Raw genomic sequence first — 27966 nt, 5'->3', positions numbered from 1 at the left:
CCTTACATTTCGAGGGTACAGCTCTAAAACGGTGTTCGCAGGCCGGCCGCTAGTTAGTACACCGGACTGAACCTATTGGTAACTCTCTAGGAAGCTTCCGGATCAGCTAGTGTATAATCTTGCTACCTCTATTCTGCCAGATAGTGACTGGAGGGAGTCCGAGTAGTGTGTATGCGGGGAGCATTGTCGAGACCACGTTATGTCAAGGATCTGGGTATATTCTTACCACATGTACGCCACATCCAAAAATTTCATTACTTCATACAGCATGTCCCACCCACTTTTTCTTACTATTGAATACACCATGAATTGTCAAAATAATAGAGCAAGAAGCTTATCTGCGAAAAGATCTAAACCTCCCAAGGACTTCCTAATTCATTTCACAAATATACATGGTCTCAATTCTAATCTCAACGATGTCCATTTCCACTTGCAGTCTTCCAAACCCCATGTACTTTTTCTGACTGAATCTCAGTTATCAGTTGATTCAACTACTGCTCATCTCAGATGTCCAAATTATTTGCTGTATGATTCCTTTCGCCTCAAAGGTGGTACTTGTGCATATGTCCGTTCTGATATTCCCTGTCAGAGACTTGGCAATTTGGAATCTCCTCTCTTTGATCTTCTCTGGCTTAAAATCTCTCTACCTCATTGTGTAAAATTCATCTGTTGTCTCTACCGTTCTCCCAACTCCACTAATCACTTGGAGCTCTTTGACTTCCTCTCTTTGCAACTTGACTTTCTCCAGTCCAACTTTCCTAACAGTGAGATAATTTTCCTTGGTGATTTTATCGTTCACAATTCCAGCTGGCTTCCGTTTTCTAGTCACACCAACCCAGCAGGTCGAGATGCTGAGGCTTTTGGAATTACTAATGACCTAGCACAGATTGTTCATTTACCTACAAGAATACCGGACAATCCTAATCATACAGCCAAATATGCTTGATCTTTTTCTCACAAACAACCCTTCTAAGTACAAGGTTGAAGTGAGAGGTCCTTTAGGCACTTCAGATCACAACTTGGTGATTGTCTCTTCTCCAATGGAACCTTTATCTCATGGCTATTCCCAACCTCGTATTGTTTGGCATTACAAGAATGCAAAATGGGATGACCTGCGAGACTTCTTTTCTTCTTTTCCTTGGTCTGATTACTGTTTCAAAACTTCTGATGTCAACGTTTGCTCAGATCGTGTCAGTGAAATTATTCTTGCAGGAATGGAATCCTTTATCCCACACTCCACTTTAAAATCTCGTCTTTTATCTAAACCTTGGTTTTCCGATAAATGTGCTAAGGCTGTCCAAGAGAAGAACGTTGCATATCGTAACGTTCTTCTCTTGGACAGCCTAGAGAGAGAGAGAAGAACGTTGCATATCATAATTGGCTTGTTTCTAATTCTTCAGTTTCATTTTCTGCCTACACCAAAGCTCGCAACAATTGTAAAGCAGTTATTAATCAGTCCAAACTAGAGTTTGAACAGGCTAAGAGTAGAAAACTTGCTTCTTGCCCTAATGGTAGCCGAGCATTCTGGTCTGTTGCCAAAGCTATTGGCCGCAACTTTTGCCCATCTCTGCTCCCACCTCTGTCCAAACCAGATGGTTCTGTTGTCACTTCAGCCAAGGATAAAGCTGACCTGCTAGCATCCCATTTTTCTTCGAGCTCATGTGTTAATGATCTTGGTAAAACACCTCCCACCATTCCTAACATGCTCCATTCAATGCCTCCTGTGGTCTTCCGTCAAAAGGATATCAGAAGGATTTTGATGAATCTTGATGCTAAGAAAGCTCCAGGTCCTGATGGTATTTTTCCACTTGTTCTCAAAACCTGTGCTCCTGAACTTACTCCTATTCTTTGCCGCCTTTTTTCACTTTCTTATTCCAAAGGTGTTTTTCCTTCTGCTTGGAAATTTGCTCATATCCAGCCAGTTCCTAAAAAGGGTGACAAATCCCTCCCATCCAATTATCGTCCCATTGCAATTACTTCTACTCTTTCTAAAGTAATGGAGAAATCAATTAACCGCCAACTCTTAAACTACCTAGAAACCTTCCGTCTGATCAACGATCGCCAGTATGGATTCCGTCAGTGTCGATCCACTGGTGATATTCTGGCTTATGTTACCCATTTATGGACTAATTCAATGGAAAGGTTCGGAGAAACACAAGTAGTTGCTCTTGACATCTCAAAGGCTTTTGATCGTGTTTGGCATAAAGGTCTTCTAAACAAGCTTCCATCTTATGGTTTGCCAACTGTTTTTAGTAATTGGTTATCCAGTTTTCTCTCTGATCTCTCACTGAGTGTGATGGTAGATGGCTCTCTGTCTTCTAACGTCTCCACTAATGCCGGTGTCCCCCAAGGTTCAGTTCTTTCCCCCACTCTTTTCCTCTTGTATATCAATGACCTTCTTCCATTGACTGGAAATCCTATCCATAGTTTTGCCGATGATAGCACATTGCATTCAACTTTCCATTTTGAGAAACCTTGTCCTGCTCAATCAGCTTCAAGTTCTCGAAAATCTGCTGCCAATTCCTTAAATGCCGATCTTCAGGTAATTCTCCAGTGGGGCAAAGACAACTTAGTTGATTTCAACCCTTCTAAAACTCAATCTTGTCTTATATCTCGCAAAAAGGATTCTTCTGCTCCTATGCTTATCTTTAGTGACACTCCGATTTCTAGGCAAAATGATATATCTCTTTTGGGGATTACCCTGACTTCTAATCTCTCTTGGCACAAGCACATTACAAATATTGCTTCCTCTGCATCTAAAAAACTTGGTTTTCTCTTTCGCTCTCGGCGTTACTTTTCTCCCAAACAGCTGCTCACTCTGTATAAATCGCAAATCCGCCCTGCCATGGAATATTGTTCCCACATCTGGGGTGGTGCCCCCCAAAACCTCTCTGAGGCTTCTTGATTCCATTCAGAAGAGGGCAGTTAGGTTAATTAATGATTCATCTCTAACAGAGTCTCTCCACTCGCTTTCTCATAGACGCACTGTTTCTGCTGCATGCCTCTTCTACAGATACTTCCATGGGCACTGTTCTTCTGAATTGGCTTCTATAATTCCCGCTCTCTCTTTCAAAACAGTCCGAACACGTGCCACCACCAGCCAACATCCATTTACTGTCCAACTTCAAACCCACAGAACCAACTTTTCATCTTCCTCATTTATTCATTCAACCGCCGTTTTCTGGAACAACCTTCCTTCATACGTATTTCCTGAAAATTACAATCTACAGAAGTTCAAGTCCAATATCAACAAATATCTTCTTTCGTCTTCTCAACCTCCAACCCAAGCACGGTACTAAGTACTATAGGTTATAATAACTCTCGTGTTTGGGGTTCTCATAAAAAAAAAAAAAAAAAAATCCCCACTGTCGTCTCACATCTGCCGCTCAAAAAAAAAAAAAAAAAAAGAATGTTTAGTTAGTTTTAGTGTGTCTCGTCGATTGTTGTGTTCTGTTGCAGTGCAAAAGGACAAATTTCGTTATTTATGTCAGGGATGTCAATTTTTTTATAGTAAATTTTTAAAATTTTTTTTTGTTTAGAAATCGCAAAAATGATGGGCAAACGCAGAGTTAAACAAAAACTTTAAATTATTCAAAAGTTTGAAAACGGTACATCTGTTAAGTCTAAGGCAGTGGTTTTCAACCTTTTTTTAATAATGCCCCCCCCCTAAGTAATTTATTTTATTTGTGGCACCCCTACTCAATTTTCTGCCTGTTTGATCCGATTCTGTCTCTGTATATATCCGTGTGTGTGTACACACACACACACACATTATGGCTGTAGGGTACGTTTTGCTAATGCAGTGTCCCTGATCCATAATCAATGTTATCTTCCTTTTCGTACAGTCACATTCCACCCTCTGTGATTAATTAGCTTCTTAATACAATTATTCTTTACCCTATATATATATATATATTATATATATATATTCTAGATATGTTAAAAGGTTGATATAGTAGACTATGGTAGTGTAAAAATATCGGATTAGCAATGAGGTAACAGGTTGAGTGAGTTAAGGTGCAGTCTGAGAATGATCTGTGCATCAAAACAGCCCAAGTAACGCGCAAAGGCCAATGCCGGCACTGTGGAAAAACCTAGAAGTACATTATATGTACAATATAAGGTGAAAGTAAAGCAAAATGAGATAAAAGTAGTAATGGTAGTAACATCAAATGTAATGAACCAAAAAACATAAATTGAAATATAATAGGGCAAAATTATAAAATGTGTTAATTATGGGTTAGTAGATATATTGAAATGGACTTTATCGAGGGCTAACCCTCTCAATATATCGGCCCATGATTAACGCAGCTATCTGTTTGTTGTCAACTGCCCACATACTGGGACGACCTTACAAGCTCATGCATTTTCAATAACTACATATTTAATGGTAATAACATATACAGACAACACATAGGTATAACTATGGATGCCTGTAGCTCCAGCCTCGTAGCCAACCTATACCTTCACCACTTTGAACACAGTTTTAAAAATGATCTAAAACTATACAGATATATAGACGATCTGATCATGATCAATAGACCCAACTTCTTCACCGAAGCCAGTACTATATACCCTCCTGAAGTAGTACTAGAATGCACCAACACACACAGCTCCAAAAAGCATCCTATTTAGACCTAGACTTACACATAGTAGACAACGCACTACATATCAAACTATATGACAAACGTAACGATTTTCCTTTCAAATCTATAGACTTAACCAACTGGAACTCAAATATCTCCAAACGCATTCATAGTAACATCATAGTGGCCCAAAGCATCAGAAGGATAAACATATGCAATAATGTAGATCACATAATACACACTCATCGATTTCAAATCCAAATTAATTAACAATGGATTCCCATACTACTTTATAACACGTAACCTACATAAAGCTATATTGATAGCGATCAACAAAAAACATAACAATAACCTCAACCCATATATTATTGCAGACAAAGTTCTAGCAACAAGATAGACTTATACCGAGTGTTTGATATCATTGACTTGTTCACCTTCACGGGGCTTGTACACAGTAGGCACTACCCATGGAGCAAGCCACATATAGTTTACACTCATTGAAAAAGTAGTACCTATATTTGCTCCATGGGTAGGAATAAATTTCTTTATATCGCTTTATATTCCTATTTGCTATATGCTCTATTCTCCAGAGAACCATCTACCGTTCTTCATTTACACCACCGCCTATTACAAGTAAATTATATATATATAATTTGCTAGTTCTTCCACCCAGATTCCAGAGGATGCTATGGTTTTTTGGCTTTGTTTCTGATTTTATTTCACTAATTCCCGAACCCAGAGGGCACCTACATCTACCAGCATCGGATAAATAATACACTTGTTCCACTTCTCAGTCTTTCTATCTTCACGTTCACCGGTGGTAAGCATACCTACTTATATTTTTCACCAGGAATTTGTTATATATATATATCAACCATTTGGTCCATTATATCTATATTATGCTAATTCCTTATTATATCTTCAGCTTCCTATTTTCTGTTACAGTATATCTCCTACATCTTATACGATGTGATACTTATAACCATAAACCAGGATCCTTTTCTTTAAGGGATGGGAAGTTACGCTCCCTGTTTCTTCCCATGTACATTTGTATTCTTCCTTTTTCTATACTTTTAGCTATATACTATATAACCCTACATTTTCATACCTCATGAACTATTAGAGCAATTCGAGGGGGATTGAGGTATTATTGCTATTCTTTATCCTATTTCCGTTAGCTTTCCTTTAGCCCATGCTGCCTATTCAACATAGATAATATAACAACAGGGGATGGAACTCTTGCTCTATTGTATTCTTTATGCTACTAAGCTATCTGTCGGGCTAATAGTCATCTCGCCAGTAAACTACTAATCTAAATCTGCTTACTATCATTGGCCCTTATATTATAATACTTCCAAATTACCTTACATACTAAATTTGCTTATTATCAGCTTTCAGCCCTTATATTATATACTTCTAAATTACCTTACCTACTTTGGTACTATATTATTATTATACTATCCTACATTTATTCGATCCAAGTTATGCAGGCAGTTGACAACAGAAACAGATAGCTGCATTAATTATGGGCCGATATATTGAGAGGGTTAGCCCTCGATAAAGTCCCTTTCAATATATCTACTAACCTATAATTAACACATTTTATAATTTTGCCCCATTATATTTCAATTTGTTTTTTAGTTCATTACATTTTATGTTACTACCATTAATTACTACTTTTATCTCACTTTGCTTTACTTTCACTTTATATTGTACATATAATGTACTTCTAGGTTTTACCACATTGGCCACATGCCGGCATTGGCCTTTGCACGTACTTGGGCTGTTTTGATGCCCAGGTCATTCTCAGACTGCACCTTAACTCACTCAACCTGTTACCTCATTGCTAATCTGATTTTTAACACTAGTCTACTATATCAACCTTTTAACATATCTAATTAATACAGACCGATGTAATGCACAATCTTTCACATAGATGGCATTAATCTGTTCTGATTTTATTAATAACCTTAAGTTATCTATGATTTTAAAATTTACAAATAATTCTTCTCCTAATATATATATATATATATGTGTTATATGATATTTATTACAATATAATTATAAAAATTACATTTCATAATACAAATTATATATATATATACAGTATAGAATTTTTATTCTTTATATAGAAGTACTAAGTAAACATCAATAATGAAATAAACATATAAATTAAAAAATAATAATAAGTTTAAGTAACTTAAACCCAAATTACATGGCACCCTGTTTGAAAACTGCTCTAAGTAATCATTATAATAAGGATGTATCAAAATGGCCAAACATTAACAAGTATCGCGCGGAATTCAGATTTGTCAATAATATTATAGTAGCAATATGTTATTAGTCATTCTCGAGTTATGTAAAACTCGACGAAGTAAGAAGTCCTGGACGTATGTCGGGGACTTTTGTATTTTTGGATTAACTGGGAAATTGATTATCCGGGATCTGTTTTTTTCCATCTATCCCAGAAAATCGAGAGTTTACTGTAAACAACATATTTACTGTTTGATTACATATTACTTTCAGGCTTGTACATAATGTATAGTCATATACCCCCTACCCTCTGGCATGTCTCACAGTGTAGAAAGCTTGTGCCCACAGATTGGCAATACATGAGGGTATCATGTTCTGTTATGTCCTTCCCCCCCCCCACAATATTGACTTAAACATATGAGGCATTTGTCTAGGGACCAACTATGGTATGGGTTCTGCAACCCCGAACAACCCGAGCACAACTATATTACTCTTCTTCAAATTACTTTCTGCTTTCCTTATAACTACATTTTATTTCTTGTGCGCAATTAGGCTGGCTGAAAGCAATATCACGTGCTATTACTCTGCTATCGTTCCTTTTTTCCTCTGATACAAAGTTTTGTCAGTCATGAATAATCTCCATCTGCTGGCACTTTGCCTCATTTGTTTATTTACCAACTTCTCCGTGACACGGGAAATTTCACTTCGACTCCACTTCCTCCTCCTCACATGTGGTTGCTTCAACTGATATAAACACTCTGGACAGCGATCTATTGGCTTTATCCTTGGTTCTCCAACATTACTTTGTAAACACCACAGGCAACTATTTCACAGAGTCCGTTCCAAACACACGGTAAGCAATTTTTGTAATGTATCTATTCTTTTGACTTAAAAAAATTTTTTTTTTTTAAATTTTACACATTTCGCATGCATACATCATAACAGAAACAGAGATCCTGCTTATTGTTGTGGCTCCTATGGTTTTGGTTTCCGACCCTATGAAGTAGCAGTTAAAGCTTTAGGACCCACTACTTTAGGTAACATTGTTACCTTCATTATTATTTCTATTTTTATGTTAATCAATTTATTTCAGGTTATCTCCTTCGCCTTACAGGCCTTCTCAATTTTTCTATGGTAATTACAATTGACAGGTCAACATCCCTTCCCTGTATACTGAATATAAACATTTCTGTGTATATATATATATATATATACCATCAATGAAGCCTAATCAAGTCATTCAAAGGGGTGCTGCTTGTTACTGGTCACTAATCACTCTCCTGATATTGCCTGAAAATGGTATTCATATTAAAATGGCATAAAAATGCAAGGAAGCAAATTTATTCTGCATCTGTCTTGGGGGGGGGGTTAAATCCTTTTATTCCCATTGTCAGAAAGTGCCTATCCAATTCCTTGAATTTTCTACTCTTCACCTTGCCCACCCTTGTAGGCAACTTATTCTAATGTTCCACAATACAGTGCCCAAAGGTTTTACAAAGTCTAGTCTGCTGTTCTTCCCTGGAATTTTATAGTTGTCCACTGGTGCTTGTTTTGCTTACTAGTAAGAATATTCCTCTCTCATTCATCTTATTTATCCTCCTCAGGGCCTTGTACACTTTCATCAAATCCCCCCCCCATATGTGTATCTAGCTTAATTCTCCAGAACACATCATTTGAGACATTCCTGATAAGTATAATGCCTAGTCTATTCATCAGTCTAGTCACTATTTCTTCAGTTCAATATTCCTCTGTATCGAGATTAAGACATATGGTGTTGTCACACCATGTCTCATATCCCTACTTGCAAAATACTGATAAATTATAGATAGAACATCACATCTTCCTGCCTGCTTCTTTACACTGTATGTTGAACTTCACATATTTCTATATGGTAATCTCTAAGTCTTTCTCATGCAATGTATCCTTTAATTCCTCTTCCCCTCAATCTACAAACTACTCCTGGATTTTGCATTTGGTAGCATTAAACTTTAGTTGCCATTTTTTTAAAAATATACATGTAGGTTTCTAACCAGCTGAACTCCTTTAAGTGGCATGGCTCTAATTGTTAACCATCCTCTCAAGTTCTCAGCAAACTCTGTTAGCCTCCCTTGTATTCTATCATCAGTATTATTTAGAAGATAAGAAGCACAGATTCTCGAGATATCCCACTTGCTACTCCAGTACACTCTGAAGAATGCCCATTATGACCATCCTCTGTCAGCTGTCATTCATCCAACCCCTAATCCTCTGATAGATCTTTCCTGTTATCTCGATCTGCTCTAATTTATATAGTAATTTCTCATAAAGATATGTATAAAAATTCTTACTAAATCCAGATTTGATGCTAGAGTATAAGCTTTATAACCTCATCATACCTTGGTACCATTCTCAAGAGGGTCTTGTGTTGCATATTTAACCATAGATTCCATAATAATTTTACCAACTACGGAAGTCAGACTCACTGGTCTATAATTGGTCTTCACTTTTTTTGGCTCTTCCCTTATGGCCTGGGGAGACATTGGTATGGTAACACACTGTATTTTCTTTTAAGTTTCATTTAAGAAAAGGAGAAACAAAAGAACAGCTTGTCTCGCATGGCAAATGCTCAGAGGACCCCACTTCTAATGCTAGCCCAATCTAAAAAGTAACTGTTAAATTCTCTTCTTTTCGTTTTCCTTCTTATTTTTATTTATTTATTTTTTTTAAATTTCCCCCCCTTTTCCTGTACCTATCTTTCATTCCAATTGTTTAACTGAGGGTAGTCCTATTAAAAGAAATACTGGAGACAGGAGCCAAAAATCTGCCACGCCAGGTGATCTAGCATTAGCATTAGTAGAGGCATATGATGCAAAAAAGCAAGCTTATGTAACATCAGCCAAAAAAAAAATAAAAACAAAAACCTCCCATTTCACCCCTCCATTTGTTCCAAATTCCTTTCCAGCTCAGCCTTAAATTTATTTAGGCTATCAACTTCTACAGCAAAAGATGGAAGTCTGTTCCACCAATCACCTACCCACTGGCAAAAGGCAAATTTCCACACATATATTCTACAACTATCTTTCCTCAATTTGAATTTGTGCCCCCTCAGGTTCTTAATCTGAGCAAGAGAAAGAATCCCATCAGCATTCAGCTTGCTCAACCGATTCAAAGCCTTTATACGCCTCAATCAGATAACCTCGTAGGTGCCTACTCTCCAGGCACTGAAATTAGCAAACTTAAGCCTTTCTTCGTAAGAGTGCACTTTTGTTGCCCTCTATCAACTCTACAACTCTTCATCCTTCCTAAAATGAAACCCCCCCCAGACCTGTACACAGTACTCTAGGTGTGACCTGGCCATTGCCTTGTATAATGGGATAATTACATCCATGTCCCTGCTAGCAGAATTCCTATATATCATTGACAAGACTCCATGACCTTCCCTGGCAGCCTGTCTGGCACTGCTCAGCGAACTTCATATTTTACTGCACAATTACCCCACGTCTTTTTCATTTTCAACTTCCCTGAGTGTAGTACCATACAGTTTATAGGTTTCTCTTCGGTTATTGCTACCCATATGCAGTAATTTGCATTTGTCAATGTTAAACTTCAGTTGCCACTTCTCAGCCCATTTGCCCAACTTATCTAGATCCAGTTGGAGTAGCATACTGTCTTTACTGTCATTAACAACCATGCCAACCAAGTTTAATGTCCAAGTTTGCATCTGAAGACTTTGACATTAAACCTGTTATACCTTCATCAATATCATTGATAAATATACAAAACAACAATGGGCCCAACACCGAACCCTTGGGAAATCCACTAATAACAGTTGTCCAAGAAGAGCAATGTCCATTGATTGCCACTCTCTGTCGTCTCCTACTCAACTATCCCTTTATCCATTGTAGCAAGTTGCTCTTAATGCCATACCTCCAATTTGTACAGCAGTCTTCTATGTGAGACAGTATCAAAAGCTTTCCTGAAATCCAAATATATGATATCAAACTTATTTTTGGCATTCAGTTCCTTTGTGACCACATCATAGTATCCAATCAAATTGTCAGACAAGACCTCCCGTTAAGACACAGCATGGGTTTAACAAACCCATGCTGTGTCTAAACTATTACTGCAGTCTTGTGTAGATGATCGCGCAATGCTTCTTTAACCGGTGATTCCATTATTTCCCCGGAACACAAGTTAAACTAACAGGTCTATAGTTACTCGTGTCACCTTTTGAAGCCAATTTGTGAATTGATGATATATTTGCACACCTCCAGTCCACGGGGACCTCACCTAAGTCCTAGGAAGCTCTCATAATTATTGCTGAGGGTTTGCTTACTTCCTTTGCTGCCTTCTTTAATATTACTGGATAGATCCCATTCACCGCAGGTGCCATTTTTATGTTTAACTTCAATTCCTCCTCCACTTTGCCTGCAGTTATTACAAAATCACTTAGCTCCCTGTTAGCGTTTGATAAGGTTCTGGCACTCCCCTCATGTATGAATGTAGATGCAAAATACTCATTCGGTTTATCAGCTACCTGAGCATGATCATCAATAGTCAACCCATCTATGTTATGTGGTCCAATTTGATTCATCCTTTTCCTTCTAGAGTTTACTTAAGTAATGAACTCTTTGCTGTTTTACTTTGCATCCTTTGCCAAGGATTTCTCGTAATCTGCCTTTGCCTGCCTAACCTCCTTTGTGACTTGATTACAGACTGGTTTATACCTGCCATAGGCTTCTGTGTTATCTGTTACTTTATATGCATCCCATACATTTTTCTTCTCTGCCGTGAGCATCATTAATTCATATGACATCCATTTAGGCCTAAACCCTGAACAGTATTTCTTAGTTGGAATGAAAAGCCTAGTAGCCTCCAAAATTAAGTCCCTGAAGGCTTCCCATTTAGAATTCAACATTGGTAAATCATCAGTTGATCCCACTGTACAGAATTTAAAAACTGTCTGAGACTTCTGTAGTCACCTTTATGGAAGAAAAAGCGCTTCCCTTTAGCCTTGATGGTAGGTACATCTTTAAGTAATTCCTACATCAGTACATTGTGATCACTGTCACCCAGTGGTTCCTTTATCTGCAAATTCTTAATGCATGAATAATCACTACTGACAACCAGATCAAGAGTATTACTCCCTCTGGTTGCCTCTCGAACATGTTGCTGTAGAAAACAGTCATCCAATAAATCCACAAAAGTCTTGTTAGTGTGCGAGTGATCAACCCACAAGTTCCAGTTGATATCTGGAAAGTTAAAATCCCCCATTATAAGACATTCTGATTTACTGGCCCACTCTTATTTTTCTGCACAATTGCTAAATATTCTCGTCAGATTCATTAGGCCTATAACACACCTACTCTCATTTTTCCTTTCCCGGTTATGTCACACCAAACAGACTCAACATTTCATTGTCCACCAACATCAATTGGATGCACTTCCTTAGATTTTGTGTTTCTTAACTATCAGCATAGCCCCTCCTCCATTCCTGCCCTGTCTATCCTCTCTGTACACATTGTGCTCCTCAAATTCTAATTCTGCACTACTTATGTCTGTGTGACACCACGTCTCTGATATCCCAACAATATTTGCCTTTGATGTCTTGACTAGGACTTCAAGCTCATCAAATTTATTAACTATACATGCACCTGTTTCTACTCTTAGTTATAACACAGCCCATGTATTTATTTGTTCCACTATGACTTCCTGCAGTCCTGGAAATCTCCATTGCAGATTCCTGGTCAAACATAGAATACTCCCAATAGCACACAACAATGTCTGGCTAAGCAGAATTGCTAATCATCACAGATAGAATGGTGGAGTAAGAACTGTCTGAACCAATGATGTCCAGTCATATGTGTGTTGCCCAATGTATTATGCATCCCCAAAATTTAAACTAGCAAGTCATTTTATAAAACTAGAATATATAATTTCTATAAATTTTACTTTTTTTATATATAAAAAATTTTTATGTATATATAAAAAAGCCATGAATTAGGGTTGAATTTGAAAGTGTCTGCAATTCTGCCCAGGCACGATAGGAGGGAGTATATGATGAGAGCCTTGTCGATCAATTCGGGCCTGAAAGATTGTGCAAGGGGTAGAATTTTTTTCAGCCTGGTCTGTACTTGTTAACAGGAGAGACTGCTTCTACAGGGATGGGATACACTTAAATAGAAAGGATGCAAGGTATTTGCTGATGCTATCGAGGCAGTGTTAGGTGGGTCGGAAAACTGCTAGCTTGGGGGGGATACAAGGACTAATAGATTGCCAGTAGCCACTGGCAGAGGTGAAAGTGATTCTTGCACTGCTTCTATTGGAATGAGCAGAAGCCTGGCAAACAAGATGCAGGATATTTCAGAGACTGCTGGGAGTCATTGCGTTACAAGTAAACACATTAGTTGTGTTAGGGTAGCTAAGAATAGGAACAGGCGCATATATACTTGCGTGTACACCAATGCTAGGAGTTTGGTAAATAAACTTGATGAATTTGAGGTATTGCTCAAAGCATCAAAGGCAGATATTGTTGGGATATCAGAGACGTGGTGTCACACAGATATAAGGAATGCAGAACTGGAATTTGGGGAGTACAATGTGTACAGAAAGGATAGACAGGATAAGAAAGGGAGGAGTTATGCTATTACAGTAAACCCCGCTATTCGCGGTCGCTGATTTAACATAAAATGAAACCTAAAAAAAAAATGTGAATTTTAAAGCGCCGTGAACATTTTCCGCCATAAAAAAACATGGACGTGCGTAAAATTATCTTTCCCGGTCAAAACAGCGCTCAGTGGGTGGGGGAGAGGAGTGACAAAATTGCGAGCGTGGATGTTTCTCGCTAATCCTTGTTTGGTATGTGTTATGCACTTGGCATGGAAGGTTTCATCGTTCGTTTTTAAATTTATATGCTTTTAAAATTGAATAAATTTATAAATTGATATGCTTACAAAATTGATAAATCTACCATTTTGCAGTGTAAAACAGACTTTTTCGAGTGTGTTAACGGAAGAAAGTGACTTTATTGTGGACAAGTTTGTTCTAACCAGTACAAAAATATGGCTACGAATAACAAGGGAAATGTGATATTGTTGTTTGTTATTTAGTTTTTAGTAGCATTAGCAACTAAGGCCATATTGCTCCGAGATATGCGGTGGTCATTCCCTGACCTTTGTGCATCCTCCATATTTGGTGGTGACGGGCTTGAACCCCGGTCTACATCAAGAAGCGTGTGCTACGCACTTCTGCTTCTTCCCACCTGGCTACGGAGGCGCCTGGGGAAATGTGAATGTGAAATTATCAAAGAAGGTGATGACACTGGCGAATAAAATTGAGTTATTAGACAAAATTTCTAATGGTGAAAGTGTCTTCTCAGTGGCAAAACATTATAAATCAAGAAATCGGAAGAAAAAAATCCGCCATAGTGTCCGTGAAAACACGCTAATTGCTTCAAACTCTGTAACTCGTGATGTTAAATTAGAAAAAATGGAAAAAGCTTTAAATCTGTGGATAGAAGACCGAACTCAAAATAAAATTCCATTAAGTTCACTCATTATTCGTGAAAAGGCAAAACTCCTTTATCGACACTTTAGCGAAACTGGTGATAGCACTGGCGGGATAAGTTTTTTAGCTAGCAAAGGCGTTAGTTTGAAATTTCTAATAAATATTACATTTAATATTAAACTGTTTCTTATTTTTATTTCGATGTCATATGCTTGCATTTCACTATGTACTGTCTATGTACATAGTCATATTATGAAGGTAACTATAATACATACATAGACAAAATTTTAGACTAGTTTTTCTTATATATTTCATACTTTGGAACGGAACCCCTTTATTACTATGGGAGCCATAACTCAGTATTCGTGTTTTCGGTATTCGCGGCATTTCTCAGGAACGTAACCTCCCCGAATAGCGGGGGTTTACTGTAGTTAAGAAACACATAAAATCCAAGGAAGTGAAGCCAGTTTACATCGCTGGATGGTACAGTGTCGAGTCAGTTTGGTGTGACATAAGCATTGGGAGATCAAAATTGAGAGTAAGTGTGTGCTGCTATAGGCCTAATGATTCTGATGAGTATAATAGAAACTGTACAGGGAAATAGAGTGGGCCAGTAAATCAGAGAGTCTTATAATGGGGAAATTTTAATTTCCCATATATTGACTGGAATTTGTGGGTTGGTCACTCACACACTAGCAAAGCTTTTGTGGATTTATTGGATGATTGTTTTCTACATCAGCATGTTGGGGAGGCAACTAGAGGGAGTAATGCTCTTGATTTGATTATCAGTAGTGATTCTTCATTCATTAAGAATCTGCAGATAAAGGAACCACTAGGTGGCAGTGATAACAGTGTGCTGAAGTGGGATTTACTCAAAGAGGTAACTACCATCAGCGACTACGATGGTCTGAGACTGTATTTAAATTCTATACAGTGGGACCAACTGATGATTTTACCAACAGCAAATTCAAAATGGGAAGCATTCAAAGACCTTATCTTGGAAGCTACTAGGCTTTACATACCAACTAAGAAATATTGTTCAGGCCTAAATGGATGTCAGACGAACTAATGACACACACATGGCAGAGAAGAAAAATGCATGGGATACATATAAATTAACACGTGACACAAAAGCCTATGATAGATATAAGCTGGTTTGTAACCAAGTCACAAAGGAGGTTAGGCAGGCAAAGGCAGATTATGAAAAATCTTTGGCAAAGGATGCAAAGAAAAACAGCAAAAAGTTCTTTACTTATGTAAACTCTAGAAGGAAGGGGATGAATCAGATTGGTACACTTGATATTGATGGTTCAACTGTTGATGATCCTGCTCAGGTAGCTAACAAACTAAATGAATATTTTGCATCGACATTCACACACGAGGAGTTATTCAGTGTATTCAACTCTGGCAGTAAGCTAGAGAATCTTGTAATAACTGAGAGTAAAGTGGAGGAGAAATTTTTGAAGATAAACACAAGAAAGGCACCTGGGGTGGATGGGATCTATCCAGTTATATTAAAGGAGGTAGCAAAGGAAGTAAGCAAACCCTTAGCCATAATTATGAGAGCTTCCTTGGTCTCAGGGGAGGTACCCATAGACTGGAGATGTGCAAATGTGACCCCCAATTCACAAAGGAGGATCAAAGGCTTACCCAAGTAATTATAGACCTGTGAGTTTAACTTCTGTTCCAGGAAAATTAATGGAGCCACTGGTTAAAGAAGCACTGCAGGATCATCTAGACAAAACTTAAAGTTATAGCTCGGACACAGTATGGTTTTGTTAAGGAGAAGTTTTGCCTGACCAATTTGATTGGATACTATGATGCAGTCACAAAAGAGCTGGATGCAGGGAATAACTTTGATATTATATACTTGGATCTTAGAAAGGCTTTTACTGTTGCACATGGAAGACTGCTGCACAAATTGGAGCAGTGTGGCATTGGAGGTAAATTGCTGCTATGGATAAAGGGGTGGTTAAGGGGGAGAAGACAGAGTGGTAATCAATGGACACTGCTCATAATGGACTAATGTTATTAGTGGAGTCCCTCAGGTTTCAGTGTTGGGTCCATTATTGTTTTCTGTATTTATAAATAATATTGATGATGGTATATGAAGCTTAATGTCCAAGTTTGCAGACGATACAAAGGTTGGCAGGGTTGTTAAGGACACTACTGACGCTATGCTGCTGCAACAGGATCTGGAAAGGTTGAGCAGATGGGCTGAGAGGTGGCAAATAAGGTTTGACATTGACAAATGTAAAGTACTACATATGGGAAACAGCAACCCCAGAGCAACGTATCAACTCTGTGGTACTACACTGACAGTGGTAGAGAATGAAAGGGACCTGGGGGTGGTTGTGCAGGCAGATATGTAGTTCTCTGAACAGTACAGATGGGCTGCAAGAGTAACTGGCGCCTCCGTAGCCAGGTGGGAAGGAGCAGCAGTGCGTAGCACACGCTTCTTGATTAGACCGGGGTTCGAGCCCGTCACCACCAAATACGGATGATGCGGAAAGGTCAGGGAATGACCACCGCATATCCCGGAGCAATATGGCCTTAGTTGCTAATGCTCCTAAAAACCAAACAACAAACAAACAAGCAAGAGTAACTCATGGTGTCTTGTCAATGAAATACAGGAATTTTTCTAGCATAAGGAGGTGATTATTCCCTTGTATAAGGCAATGGTTAGGCCACGCCTTGAGTACTGTATACAGGTCTGGAGGCCTCATTTCAAGAAGGATGTAGAGCTGCTGGAATGAGTACAGAGAAGGACAACAAGATTAGTGAATGGAACAAAGGGTTGCTCTTAAGAAGAAAGGCTTATGTTTTGTAAATTACAGTGTTTGGAGACTAGGCACTGGCGAGGTGATCTGATAGATGTGTATAAAGCCTTGAATGGTTTGAGCATGCTGAATGCTGATGGGATTCTTCCACTTGCTCGGAATAATTCCTGAGAGGGCATAAATTCAAATTGAGGAAAGACGGATGTAGGATAGATGTGCGGAAATTTGCCTTTAGCCAGCGGGTAGTTGGTTGGTGGAACAGACTTCCATCCCTTGTTGTGGAAGTTGATAGCCTAAATAAATTTAAGTCTCAGCTCGACAGGTATTTCGAACGAACGGAGGGGTGAAGTGGAATTTTTTTTTTTTTTTTTTTTTTTTTGAGGCATACGATTCTGCATAAGCTTGCTTTCTTGCATCATATGCCTATGCTAATATAAATAATTTATTTATATATACTTTTCTTGAAATGTAGCACTCTTTCAGTTACAGCATGACATATTTGTACCATAAGCCAAATCGGTAGATATGTAGGGATGCTTGTGTGTAGTTCAGCATGAGAATGGGGCAAGACAAAAGAGTAGTTGGTTAATTTTGTGTGCCTTTACTTTTATGGCACATTTGACTGCCCATAATGCATTATGGCAGAGGTTCCCAAACTTTCTCGGTTCACAGTGCCCTTAGTGTCTCAGTAATTTTTTCACAGTGCCCGTAGGCCAAAAGAAATACCAAACAGTTCCATTTATTAAGTAGTTAGGTCCAAACAACTTAATAAGTAATATTGAAACTGTGGACTACCTTGAACTAGTAGTTTGTGTGGTGTGCGACACATGTCAAGTATCACTGTGTTTCCCTCAAATTTAAAATATCCCACAGCGCCCTTGTGAGTTTGCTGTGGCACACAGTTTGGGAACCACTGCCTTATGGCATAGCTCATGGATACCTCTTGAATTCTTGTGTGCGATAGCGCATCAGTTCTAGTTTCCTTTGACACTTGTGTAAAGTGAGCCAATGTGTTGGGGAGGGGAGAGTTTTTACTATGTTTTGGAAAGAGTTACTGTTGAGGATATTGCTAAAATGGGTGGGCTGTCATCGTATGTCCAAGTTGCTTTGTTACCTATTTTAGGAAGAGGTTTTGAGGGAATGATATTGAAAATGTATATTGAATATATATATATACTCAGTGGTCATTGAATTGTGACTATCCCACATGTTCACAATAATAGGCAAATTTCTCAGTAAGAATTCAGACAACTGTTTCCGCTTTGCTTATTCTAATGATTTGTTAGTGGTAGTAAATGGGAACAAGGCTACAAATTTAAGAAATTTTGGTCTTGGAAGAGATTTTGGGCAAGATTCCTAAGTTGGAGATATACCAGCAAGGCAAATGCTATATTAATCAATGAAACTTAAGTGAGAAAAGACCCCTCTGCCATAAGTAGTAGATATTTAGTGATTCCTTATGCTCCTAAGTATCTGGGAGTGCTTCTAGATAATATGACAGCATTCTTGCAACATATGAAGCATCTCAGTAATAAAGTGAAATTGTTATACTGAAAGGTAACTAAAATAATTTGAAAGAAGTGAAGAATAAGTAAAAGTTTTGAGCATTTATATGGTTTTGTTTATCACCTTTACTGTCTGTTGTGCATGTGGATAAAAGATCAAATTATCATTGTAAGGAAGCCCCTTGTATCTGCCTGAGGAAATATTTTACCGGAGGGGAAGGGGCAATGACTAGTTTGCAGAACTATTCAAATAGTGCTTTGTGGATAATATCTGGTAAACTTTCAATTGATCTCATAAGGAAAAGGACTTGAGTGAGTGTGCAAAAAGATAACTCTATAGAGATTTGGGATACCTGCATGACTGAGAATTGGTATTAGTAGAGACAAATGATGAGAGAGAGAGAGAGAGAGAGAGAGAGAGAGAGAGAGAGAGAGAGAGAGAGAGAGTCTTTATGCAACATTTGATTGTAACTGGTTACAAGATTAAAATAGTGTTGCACTTTTCCTTCACAGCCAAAAAGCTAGGAGTTATACAGCATTAACCAGAATGAGGGGGAATCCTCCCATTTCACTTATACATCCCCCTGCAATAGTTTGTCTAGTTCTTCCTTGAATTTATTCAAGCTATCCAACTCTACAACAACAGATGAAAGTTTATTCCAGCAAATCAGCCATCTATTGGCTAGGACAGACTTCTGCACATCTATTCTAGTAGTAGTAAATGATGCAAGAAAGCCAGCTTATATATATCAGCCAAAAAAAAACCTACAGTTCACCCACCATATCATATCCTCCAAGGATTTGTCTAGTTCTCCCTTGAATTTATTCAACCCATCCACTTCCACAATAACAATTCCATCCACCCACTAACTGAAAGCAAATCTCCGCACATCTATCCTGCACCCATCCTTCCTCAAATTGAATTTATGCCCCACCGTGTGTGTGTGTGTGTGTGTGTGTGTGTGTGTGTGTGTGTGTGTGTGTGTGTGTGTGTGTGTGTGTGTGTGTGTGTGTGTGTTTAGTCTCAGCAAGAGGAAGAATGCCATCAACATTCAGCCACCTATTAGCTAAGGCAGACTTCTGCACATCTATTCTAGTAGTAGTAAATGATGATATACCAGCAAGGCAAATGCTATATTAATCAAGGACTACACCTTGACTACACTACCTGTGGGTCTTTAGTCACCACGTTTCTTATATCCCTGGAATTATATCACTTCATAATTGGATTCTTAACTGCACTACCATTAGATATAATGTCAACTGATCATTTTTCCTTGGTTTCATTTACTACTATTTCCACAGTAAATTCACACCTGATACTACCTGTGGATTTGTCTAGTTTTATATACATGGAATTATTTCCTGTTCTGCTATACTATAAATATTTCCTTGGAATTGTTTCATATACATGGACTTATTTCATGTTCTTTTATAATTGGATCCTTAACTACACCTTTGGATCTTAAGTCACCATGTTACTTATTTCTATGGATTTAAACCAGTTCTTTTTCCTTGGATGTACTTTCATGCAAATTTGGATAGATTATAATTAATTTATTTATATCTCAAAATATTTGATGATTCTTGTTTACCATACTCTGATAAGTTTACTATTCGGCTTATTATAACGTAGCCTTTGCCACAGTATAATTCTTTATATATTAACGGTAATATTTAATTTCCGACTTTATCACAGTAAAGCCATACTATTGTAACCACTTTTCTTTTTCTAACACTAATTATAAATTATCTCCATGCACTTGTATTCTAAATACAACTATAGAGGTCGCTATTTTCCTGTTATTTTGAATTTATTTGGAGCTTACTACTAAGTCCATTTCGCTGCTGTAAATTGCTTTATCATGTAGATATATTGCTCATTTAGTTGAAGCCTGCATACATTCATCTACTCTACTGAATTTGTGCACTTCATATCCCTGCTTTTATTTTTCCCGCCAGCTCATCTTCGCTTCGCCTTTCTTGAAATACTCCAGGTTTCGTACACTTTCACTGTCATCATATTTTTGGTTTTGTTTTAGATTTGTTTCTCGGCATGTTTCAACAAAAATTTTCCTTGCAATAAAAGCATTTGGTATTAGTTCCCTTTTATACTAATGCTTGCAAATGCCAGAGCCCTTACTATAAGGTTGGGCTTCACAATCCCAGCAAGCTTAGTGTTATTTAATAACTTTTTCTATGCTTTTTATCTTTCTGCTGTCTAATTCTAAAGTTTTTCCCATTCATTAAACTATTAGTGTAATATGAGAGTGACACGAACATCCCTACTATCCTACTTCTATTGCTATTTTTGTATTTATTTAAAATACTCCTTTTCCCCTTCCCCATCCTCAATTTAATATCTCACTCTTACAACATTTGCTTGTTCTAAATCTATTTTTAAAATACATTGATTTCCTATCTATACAAAATTAAATCTGACACTAAATTCTACATATTTATATTAAACAACTTGATATTAACCATTTTTATCCAAACTGTATACTTATTATTTATCTAAATAAAATTTCACTGTGTTGGGACTACCTTGTCCATACTGTATTAGAAAGTGCTAATTTCATTTTCGTTGCTGTTTTGGCCCTTCACTTTTCTTCTACTACTATGGATTAGTACATAAATGCAGTTCTTGATACATGGTCTGGTGTAGTCCCCCAGATGAAATACCTGATCATGTATCAATATTTATTTCAGCTGACATCAGATCAAGCATTTTTGCATTACCTATATTAGACCATTTACTAAAAATGTTTCCCCCCATATCTGATGACAGCTATACCATTTTCATTTTATTAGTATTTTGATGTACTAATTTTACTTTACAGTTTCCCCACTTTATATTGGCTGGGCAATTCAGCCTATAATTTTCTTAATTCATCATAACCTTGAGAATATTAACATTCTTTCACAAATCTACTACACTTCTTTTTCTACTTTCCTTACCCTTCTAGTTACTAGCACTTTGTGTAACTTTCACATTCATTTATGCATACTTAATTCAATATATTAATACAACTTATTATGTACTCTTGCATCCTTTAATGCCGCTTTGTGCTTTTAGGTGCATATTAATCTTGCATTCACTGAAACCGTTTCATCAACTGTATACCTCTTTTCATATGTAACTCTTTAAACATTACCTCTAAGGGGGTTACATTGAATACCCATTTTTATATATATATGTAAAGAGTTTATCTTTTACAGGTTTTTGATGAAGCTGTACGTGCTGTGTTGCGACCTGAACCACAGAAAAGGCGACAAAGAAAATGCAAACTGGTTTAGCATTTTCATATATTGCTTTCACTCTTTCTCTACTTCTGGCTTCATGATAAAGAAGAAGATATTGTGATGAACATTTTAAGTGCTCACTTTTATTGCAAGCCACGAAAAGGCTACACTTTTCTGATGAAATACTGCAAGGAGTGTTAATTATATGTAACTTGATTCAAATTTCTCGTATTTGTCATCTGATTTGCAAGTTCTGTGTGTTTTAGGAACAGATATAGGGAGTTGAATGTTAAAAATGCTCATCATAGAATGTCAATTAAATCTTGTGCTTAGTTTAGTCACATAGCACAGGCTACTCTTCAGGTTTGTAATCTATGTTGCACGTGTGTTTTTTATATACTTTTTTTTTTGTAGTATGGCTTTTAATACACTTTTCTTCCCTGTGGCTAGTTTTCAGATTATCAGTACAAAGAATACTGAAATTTTACAGTATTGCTGTGTTTGCAAGAAAATTGACGTTTCTGTAGTTTGAATTATTCTAAAAGTATTCATTGTGTAATAAATTGGAAGATTCAAGGTCTGCAAAGAGTAAATGTTTTGATAATGTGTAGCATAGGATTTGTCATATGCTTACAAACAAGAAAAAAAAAAAAAAAAGCACAAAATAAGAACATGTAGTTGTACTTGTAAGAAATTTGTGTGATAATTTATTATTCCAAGATCTTTTTTTAAATGTTTTTTACTCATTTTACAGTACATAATTTTTTAATGTTTTGTTTAATAGCATTTTGGTAAATTATTGATTTAATATACTCGAAATGCATTGTTTTTTTTTTTTTTTTTATGTACACCAAATATTGTAAATGAAATTAATGTATGAAAAGGTGTGATAGTTTAAAATGTTTGCTTTGGTATTGGTGTGGCAGCATGATGAACTTTTTATTTTGAGTTATGTGGTGGTGTTTTGCTCTAACCTGTTCAAGATGTGCTTGTTTAATTATAACATTAGACAAGGAATTAGTTACATGCAGAATATTTTTGTTACGAAGATGATTAAAAACATCTAACAGTCAATAGACCGTTACTAAATGAATATTTATTTTCTGCTTCAATTTTACACTGGCTTTTTTAAGACCACAAAGCATAATGCCTTGTTCAGTGTTCCTAATTAAATATTTACAGTAGATGTTTTAAACTCTGTGAATTGTGTATTGTCATATCATACTTTATATGATAACTTTTTTGGATTTTTTTTTTTTTCTAGTCACGTTTAGATGCCATAAACTTAATCTATATGAAAATGTTTTTTTTTTCCGCCTTTATTATTTTATTGTATTCCATAGATTTGTCCTTAACCCAACCATAAGTATTAGTCTTACATGTTATTTATACAGTATTATATAAAGGATAGTTTTTAATTATTATCCCTGCTTTATTCTATAATTTTAGATTTTGCAGTGTGTAGGTTTTGTATACTACACATTGGAGCACTGCAGTTTTAACAGAAAAAATCTTATAGAATATAAAATGTTTTTCAGAGTTTAGAATTGTATCTTAAAAAATCTCTTAATTGCAAATTGAACCTTTGTAAAAAAAATATATATATATATATATTGTATAAGTACTTGATGTTTATGAAGATCAATTTAAGTAAAATGAAAAATAAATCTAGAATTGAGATTAATGTTGCTACATACTTTTGATAAATTTTTCTTTTTAAGGTGATAATCAAATGCTAGAACCTTCTCTTACCAAGTGTGTTCACAGGAATTTTCAAATGCAAATTCTAATAAAATGAAAAGTTTGCTTTGTCAGTGCAGGATGAAATTGAATTTTTACTATCAAATAAATATACAAACTTCTCAAATAATGTAAAAACTGCCAACTTGAACATAAAGAATGAAACATACTGTGCAATTCTATATGTGTGACAGCGTATTCTTTTTGATCTTAAACTCCACCATAATGAAAACTGAAATTTCACATTAATTTATTAGGGGAGTGGCTTCCAGTAAAATTATTTTATTTTTTTTTTTAATGCATATAGATGCTTGGGTGAACTATTTCTAAACCTTTTAATAGTGCAATCATTTAGAAAGATATTTTTCTTGTCAATAATACTGAGAATTGTAAACAAAATAACAGTAGTTAAAATATTTTTATTAACATAAATAGCAAATTGGTATTTTTAATGTATCAGCCTTTAAAAAACTTAATATGATTAGGATTTTGATCTTAAAAAAAAAAAATAATAATAAAAAAAAAGCATTTATAATCATAAAAATATGCCCTAAAATTTGGGAAAATTTTGTAATTTAAAAAAAAATAATTAAATCACATTACAGCAACTGCTATAGTGCTGTTTTGTAATGGGATGGGGGACAACATATTAAAAAATCTATTTTATTTCACTTCCCAGAATACCAAATAATAAAGCTCAATTAATCAACTGAAGAAAGTGACTATTTTGACCAATTTACAATAGCACAATGCTACTGTAAACAGATCAGTATACAGATATATACAATTAATCTTATCATGGTATGGTGACCCCCAAGGTTTTGAAAATATATAATAATTACATTAAGTAAATACATAAAGTGGCATTGAGATATTATAATAGTATTACAGACACATTACTATGATCTGGCCTTGGGGCACACTGGCAGTTCTTATAGAGTAACTTTTTTTTTTTTTTTGGGTAGTTGTTGGCACATCGGCTTCTGTGGCCATAATGCACCTCCCAAGGTTTTTGCAGTACTTTGATCCAAGCCCAAAGAGGGATTCGAACCCGCGACCTTTGGGTTGCCAGGCAGGCACTTTACCCACCCGGCTATAGAGTAACTGTTATATTAAGAATAAGTTGTATACTCTGGAAGACAAAGTGTGAGTGACCGGGGTTAAAGCCCGTGACTGCTGAATACGGTGCTGTTTCTTGTATTATGTCTATCTCGTGAACTCTTCTGACCGTTTGGTCGTCCCGGAGTATAAACAGAAAATTTATTTATTAGTTGTCTGATGGCATCAGGGGTTCCCCCCATCTCATTGTATTTTTTGTGAGTGACACAGAACTCTGTGGAGGCCAGAGATTTAAAAGTGTGTGGGGAGTGGTCTGTTGTGTAGCATTGTTCTGTTGTTTCTCTGACCATTTAGCCTCTATTAGGACCCACCGTTACCCACACTTTGCCATGAGGAGGCGGGTCAGGCACCCAGTAGATTATTTAAGTACTAAATAATAATGATATTTAACTCTGGCAGGCTCTACCACCTAATTTCCAAGGATTTCAGTCCTAAAAAAAAAAAAAAAAAGTGTATATTAGAATTTGGCCAAAAGAGATTTACAAGAAAACTGAAGAATTCAGACGTTGGTTAGAATTTGGTGGCATTGTTAAGGGCTGTATTCAGTCGGTTTAGTGAGAGAAGGGAGGCTGAAGACTGGTGGGAAAACAGAAGAATAAGGTAGAGTAGGCATCCCTAAAGAGGTCAGTGGAGACGAGCCCCACCAGGCGAAGTATGGAGGTAGGCGGGCAGGGAGGAGAGGAGACGAGACAAGACAGACCTCTCTCCTCCCTCCCCTGCCTGGGGATGGGGTTTTGAAAGAGAACTGGGTTAGAGTACCCAGTTCAGATCGCCAATGGCATGTTGGGAGCAACGCCACAGAATGTCTTCGTCGGTGTCATGTCCAAGTGGTGTCAAATGTGGTAGGAAGGTCAAGCTGCCCATCCTGTTCTGGGGGGGGATATGTTTGTTGGCAGTGGTTAACCCACCAGGTGAAGGGGTGGGAGAGAGAGAGAGATTTACTTCATTCATAATCTGCATTCTCACCCTACTTGCATTCTATTTTTATACTTTTTTTTTTCTTTCAAGTTTCATACATATATTTATATATATTTTTTTTCACTCACACTCATTCATCTTTTTCTTACACACCAGGGGGGGATGCAATGATGTGTAATGTAAATTTAAATACTAATTAAATAAATGAAACTAATTAAAACTAGCATTTATGGTTTGTGTTCTTTTTCTCACACACACTTTCATTCTTCTGGCTTTCATTTAATTTATTTGACTCTTGCTTTCTGCACTGCCCTCTCTGGGTACCTCAACTTACTGTTATTCTTCAGTTGTGGTGCAGGCCTAGCTACAAGTTTTTTGCAGGCTAGGGGAGAATGCAGTGATAGTGTTTGTGTTGTCAGTAAATGTTTGTTAGTATATATAAAGTAATGTAAGTTATTTTTAACTCTATTTTTTTGGCCAATTACATTTGCTCTTCCACTCATTCCCATTCACTCTGTTTCCCTCATGCTAGGTCACTCTTTCTTTCACCAAAACTGCCATTTATTCCCTTTTACCATATAATTCCTAGTTCACTCAGTGCCCAGCCTATTCATTCTATCTTTCATTCTACATTGCATCCGTTTGCTACTAGCTTACTGATATTTTTCAGATAATCTGCTTCCCTGGCTGCCTGTACATCTCCCTCCCTATATGGTTACTTATGGCAGGGTAGTCCTGAGGAGGTTTGTCATGTCAGGGTGCAGAATACTGCTATCCTGATAGTTTTTAAGTCATCTGGGCATGGTGGGAAACTTGGGCAATTTTAATTATTGATTAATTGTGGGGGGCTGAGTTGCCATTCTTTGGATAGTTCTGCGCGTTTCGAATACTTTCTGTGTAAAAGTTACAAAGGCTTTATAATTTGACTCTTCTATGATGAACAGATGTTGATGTTCTTCTCCCCTTGGAAGGAGGCCAGTCTGTGCTATTGGCTGTGTTCTGGATATGTCATATATTATACATTCATATAGAATGTGTGCCCAGTCTTCACTCTCACCACAGGTGCAGTTTGGGTCATCAGTCAGGTCTAAGGAAGTTTTGCCTTTATGGAGCCGTGACCTGTCAATATAAATGTTGGCAAAAAGTCCAGGGGCCATACCACTTAGGTGGCTTTGGGCTAACAATTGCCACCCATGGTAGAAACCATTTGGTAACCAGACTTCTGGTTTCCTGCTCCCACTTTGTTTGCCATAGGTCATAGAGCTTTGTAGCTATTCTTTTTTTTTTTATCATTGAAGGTGTTGGTTGTATCAAGGGCTATCCCCAGAAATTCTGTGGGAATGCCCTTTTTAAATCTATAATATAAGCCTCTTTTGGCTACTTCCTGGTAAGGTGGGAGAGCTCCAGCCAGCAACTGTAGTGTAGGTGTGCTTACTGTGTGACATGCTCTGGTAATAGTGAGTAGTATCATCCTTTGTATTGATTCTAATTTATTCCTATTTCTTACTATGGCCAAATGGGTGAACCACGCACCGACTCCATAGGTGATAACAGGCAGGAACATCTGCTTGACTGATGCTGGCAATCATACCTGTATAATTTCTCACTTTCTTCACCAAGTAGATCAAATGGGGGTAAAGAGTTAATTTTGAATCAAAGACCACTCCAAGATATTTTAGTTCTGTTACCATTTTTATAGTGGTTGTGTTGATTTTGATTAATCCTGCAGCTGCAAGAGAATGGCATTTTGATCTCTGCTCTACAACCACTTGTGTTACATTTTACAAGTAAAATCATGTCATCTGCAAAGGCCAGGCTCTCTACGGAGCCCAGATCCAAGGCCAGAAATTCGTCCAGAACAATGTTCCAGAAGAAAGGGCTGAGGATTGAACCCTGCGGGCAGCCTTTATTCATAGGGCGTGTCAATTCCTGGAACCTTGTGCGTACTGAGACACTTCTGTCTAAGGTAGCTGTTTATTACCTTATAGAGGTTTTGTGGGCTATTTGCCTGGCGGAGTCTCCTAAGGACACTAGGCCACCAGAGTGAGTTGCCCCAGCAAAGTCAATGGAGATTGCCAGTATATATTTTTTCCTCTGAGATTTTAACTGTTGTCAGTAGGTGGTGCATAGCATCCTCTGTAGAGTTGCCCTGCTTAAAACCATACTGATTGTCACAATATAAACCTGCTTCCATGTAGTACTGAGCTAATCTATTATATTAGTCTTTCATATATTTTCCGTAGTACAGGGAGTAGGGCCAGCATCAGTCAAGCAGACTGGGGGCTCAAAAGAAAAACCCTGGCAGTCATATACCATGTTCCTACCTGTTATCAC

The 27966-nt window shown here is 37.1% G+C and overlaps 1 protein-coding gene across 1 annotated transcript in view; it reads left to right on the top strand.

The window, feature by feature from the left end:
- LOC150091715 (ras-related C3 botulinum toxin substrate 1-like) overlaps positions 1 to 22481 on the top strand; it is an 89019-nt gene extending 66538 nt beyond the window's left edge. Inside the window, exon 6 of the mRNA XM_090369423.1 lies at positions 21832 to 22481. Within this exon, the coding sequence (XP_090225549.1) occupies positions 21832 to 21909 (78 nt within the window). The 3' untranslated portion in view covers positions 21910 to 22481. The remainder of the gene's footprint in view (positions 1 to 21831) is intronic.
- The last annotated feature ends 5485 nt before the right edge of the window (positions 22482 to 27966 follow it).

Source organism: Mastigoproctus giganteus, chromosome 1 (assembly GCF_048544385.1).
Source record: "Mastigoproctus giganteus isolate SK-2022 chromosome 1, ASM4854438v1, whole genome shotgun sequence".
Classification (NCBI taxonomy): domain Eukaryota; kingdom Metazoa; phylum Arthropoda; class Arachnida; order Uropygi; family Thelyphonidae; genus Mastigoproctus; species Mastigoproctus giganteus.
The sequence above is the reverse complement of the archived record's forward strand: the minus strand, read 5'-3'. Positions and strand labels throughout refer to the sequence as shown.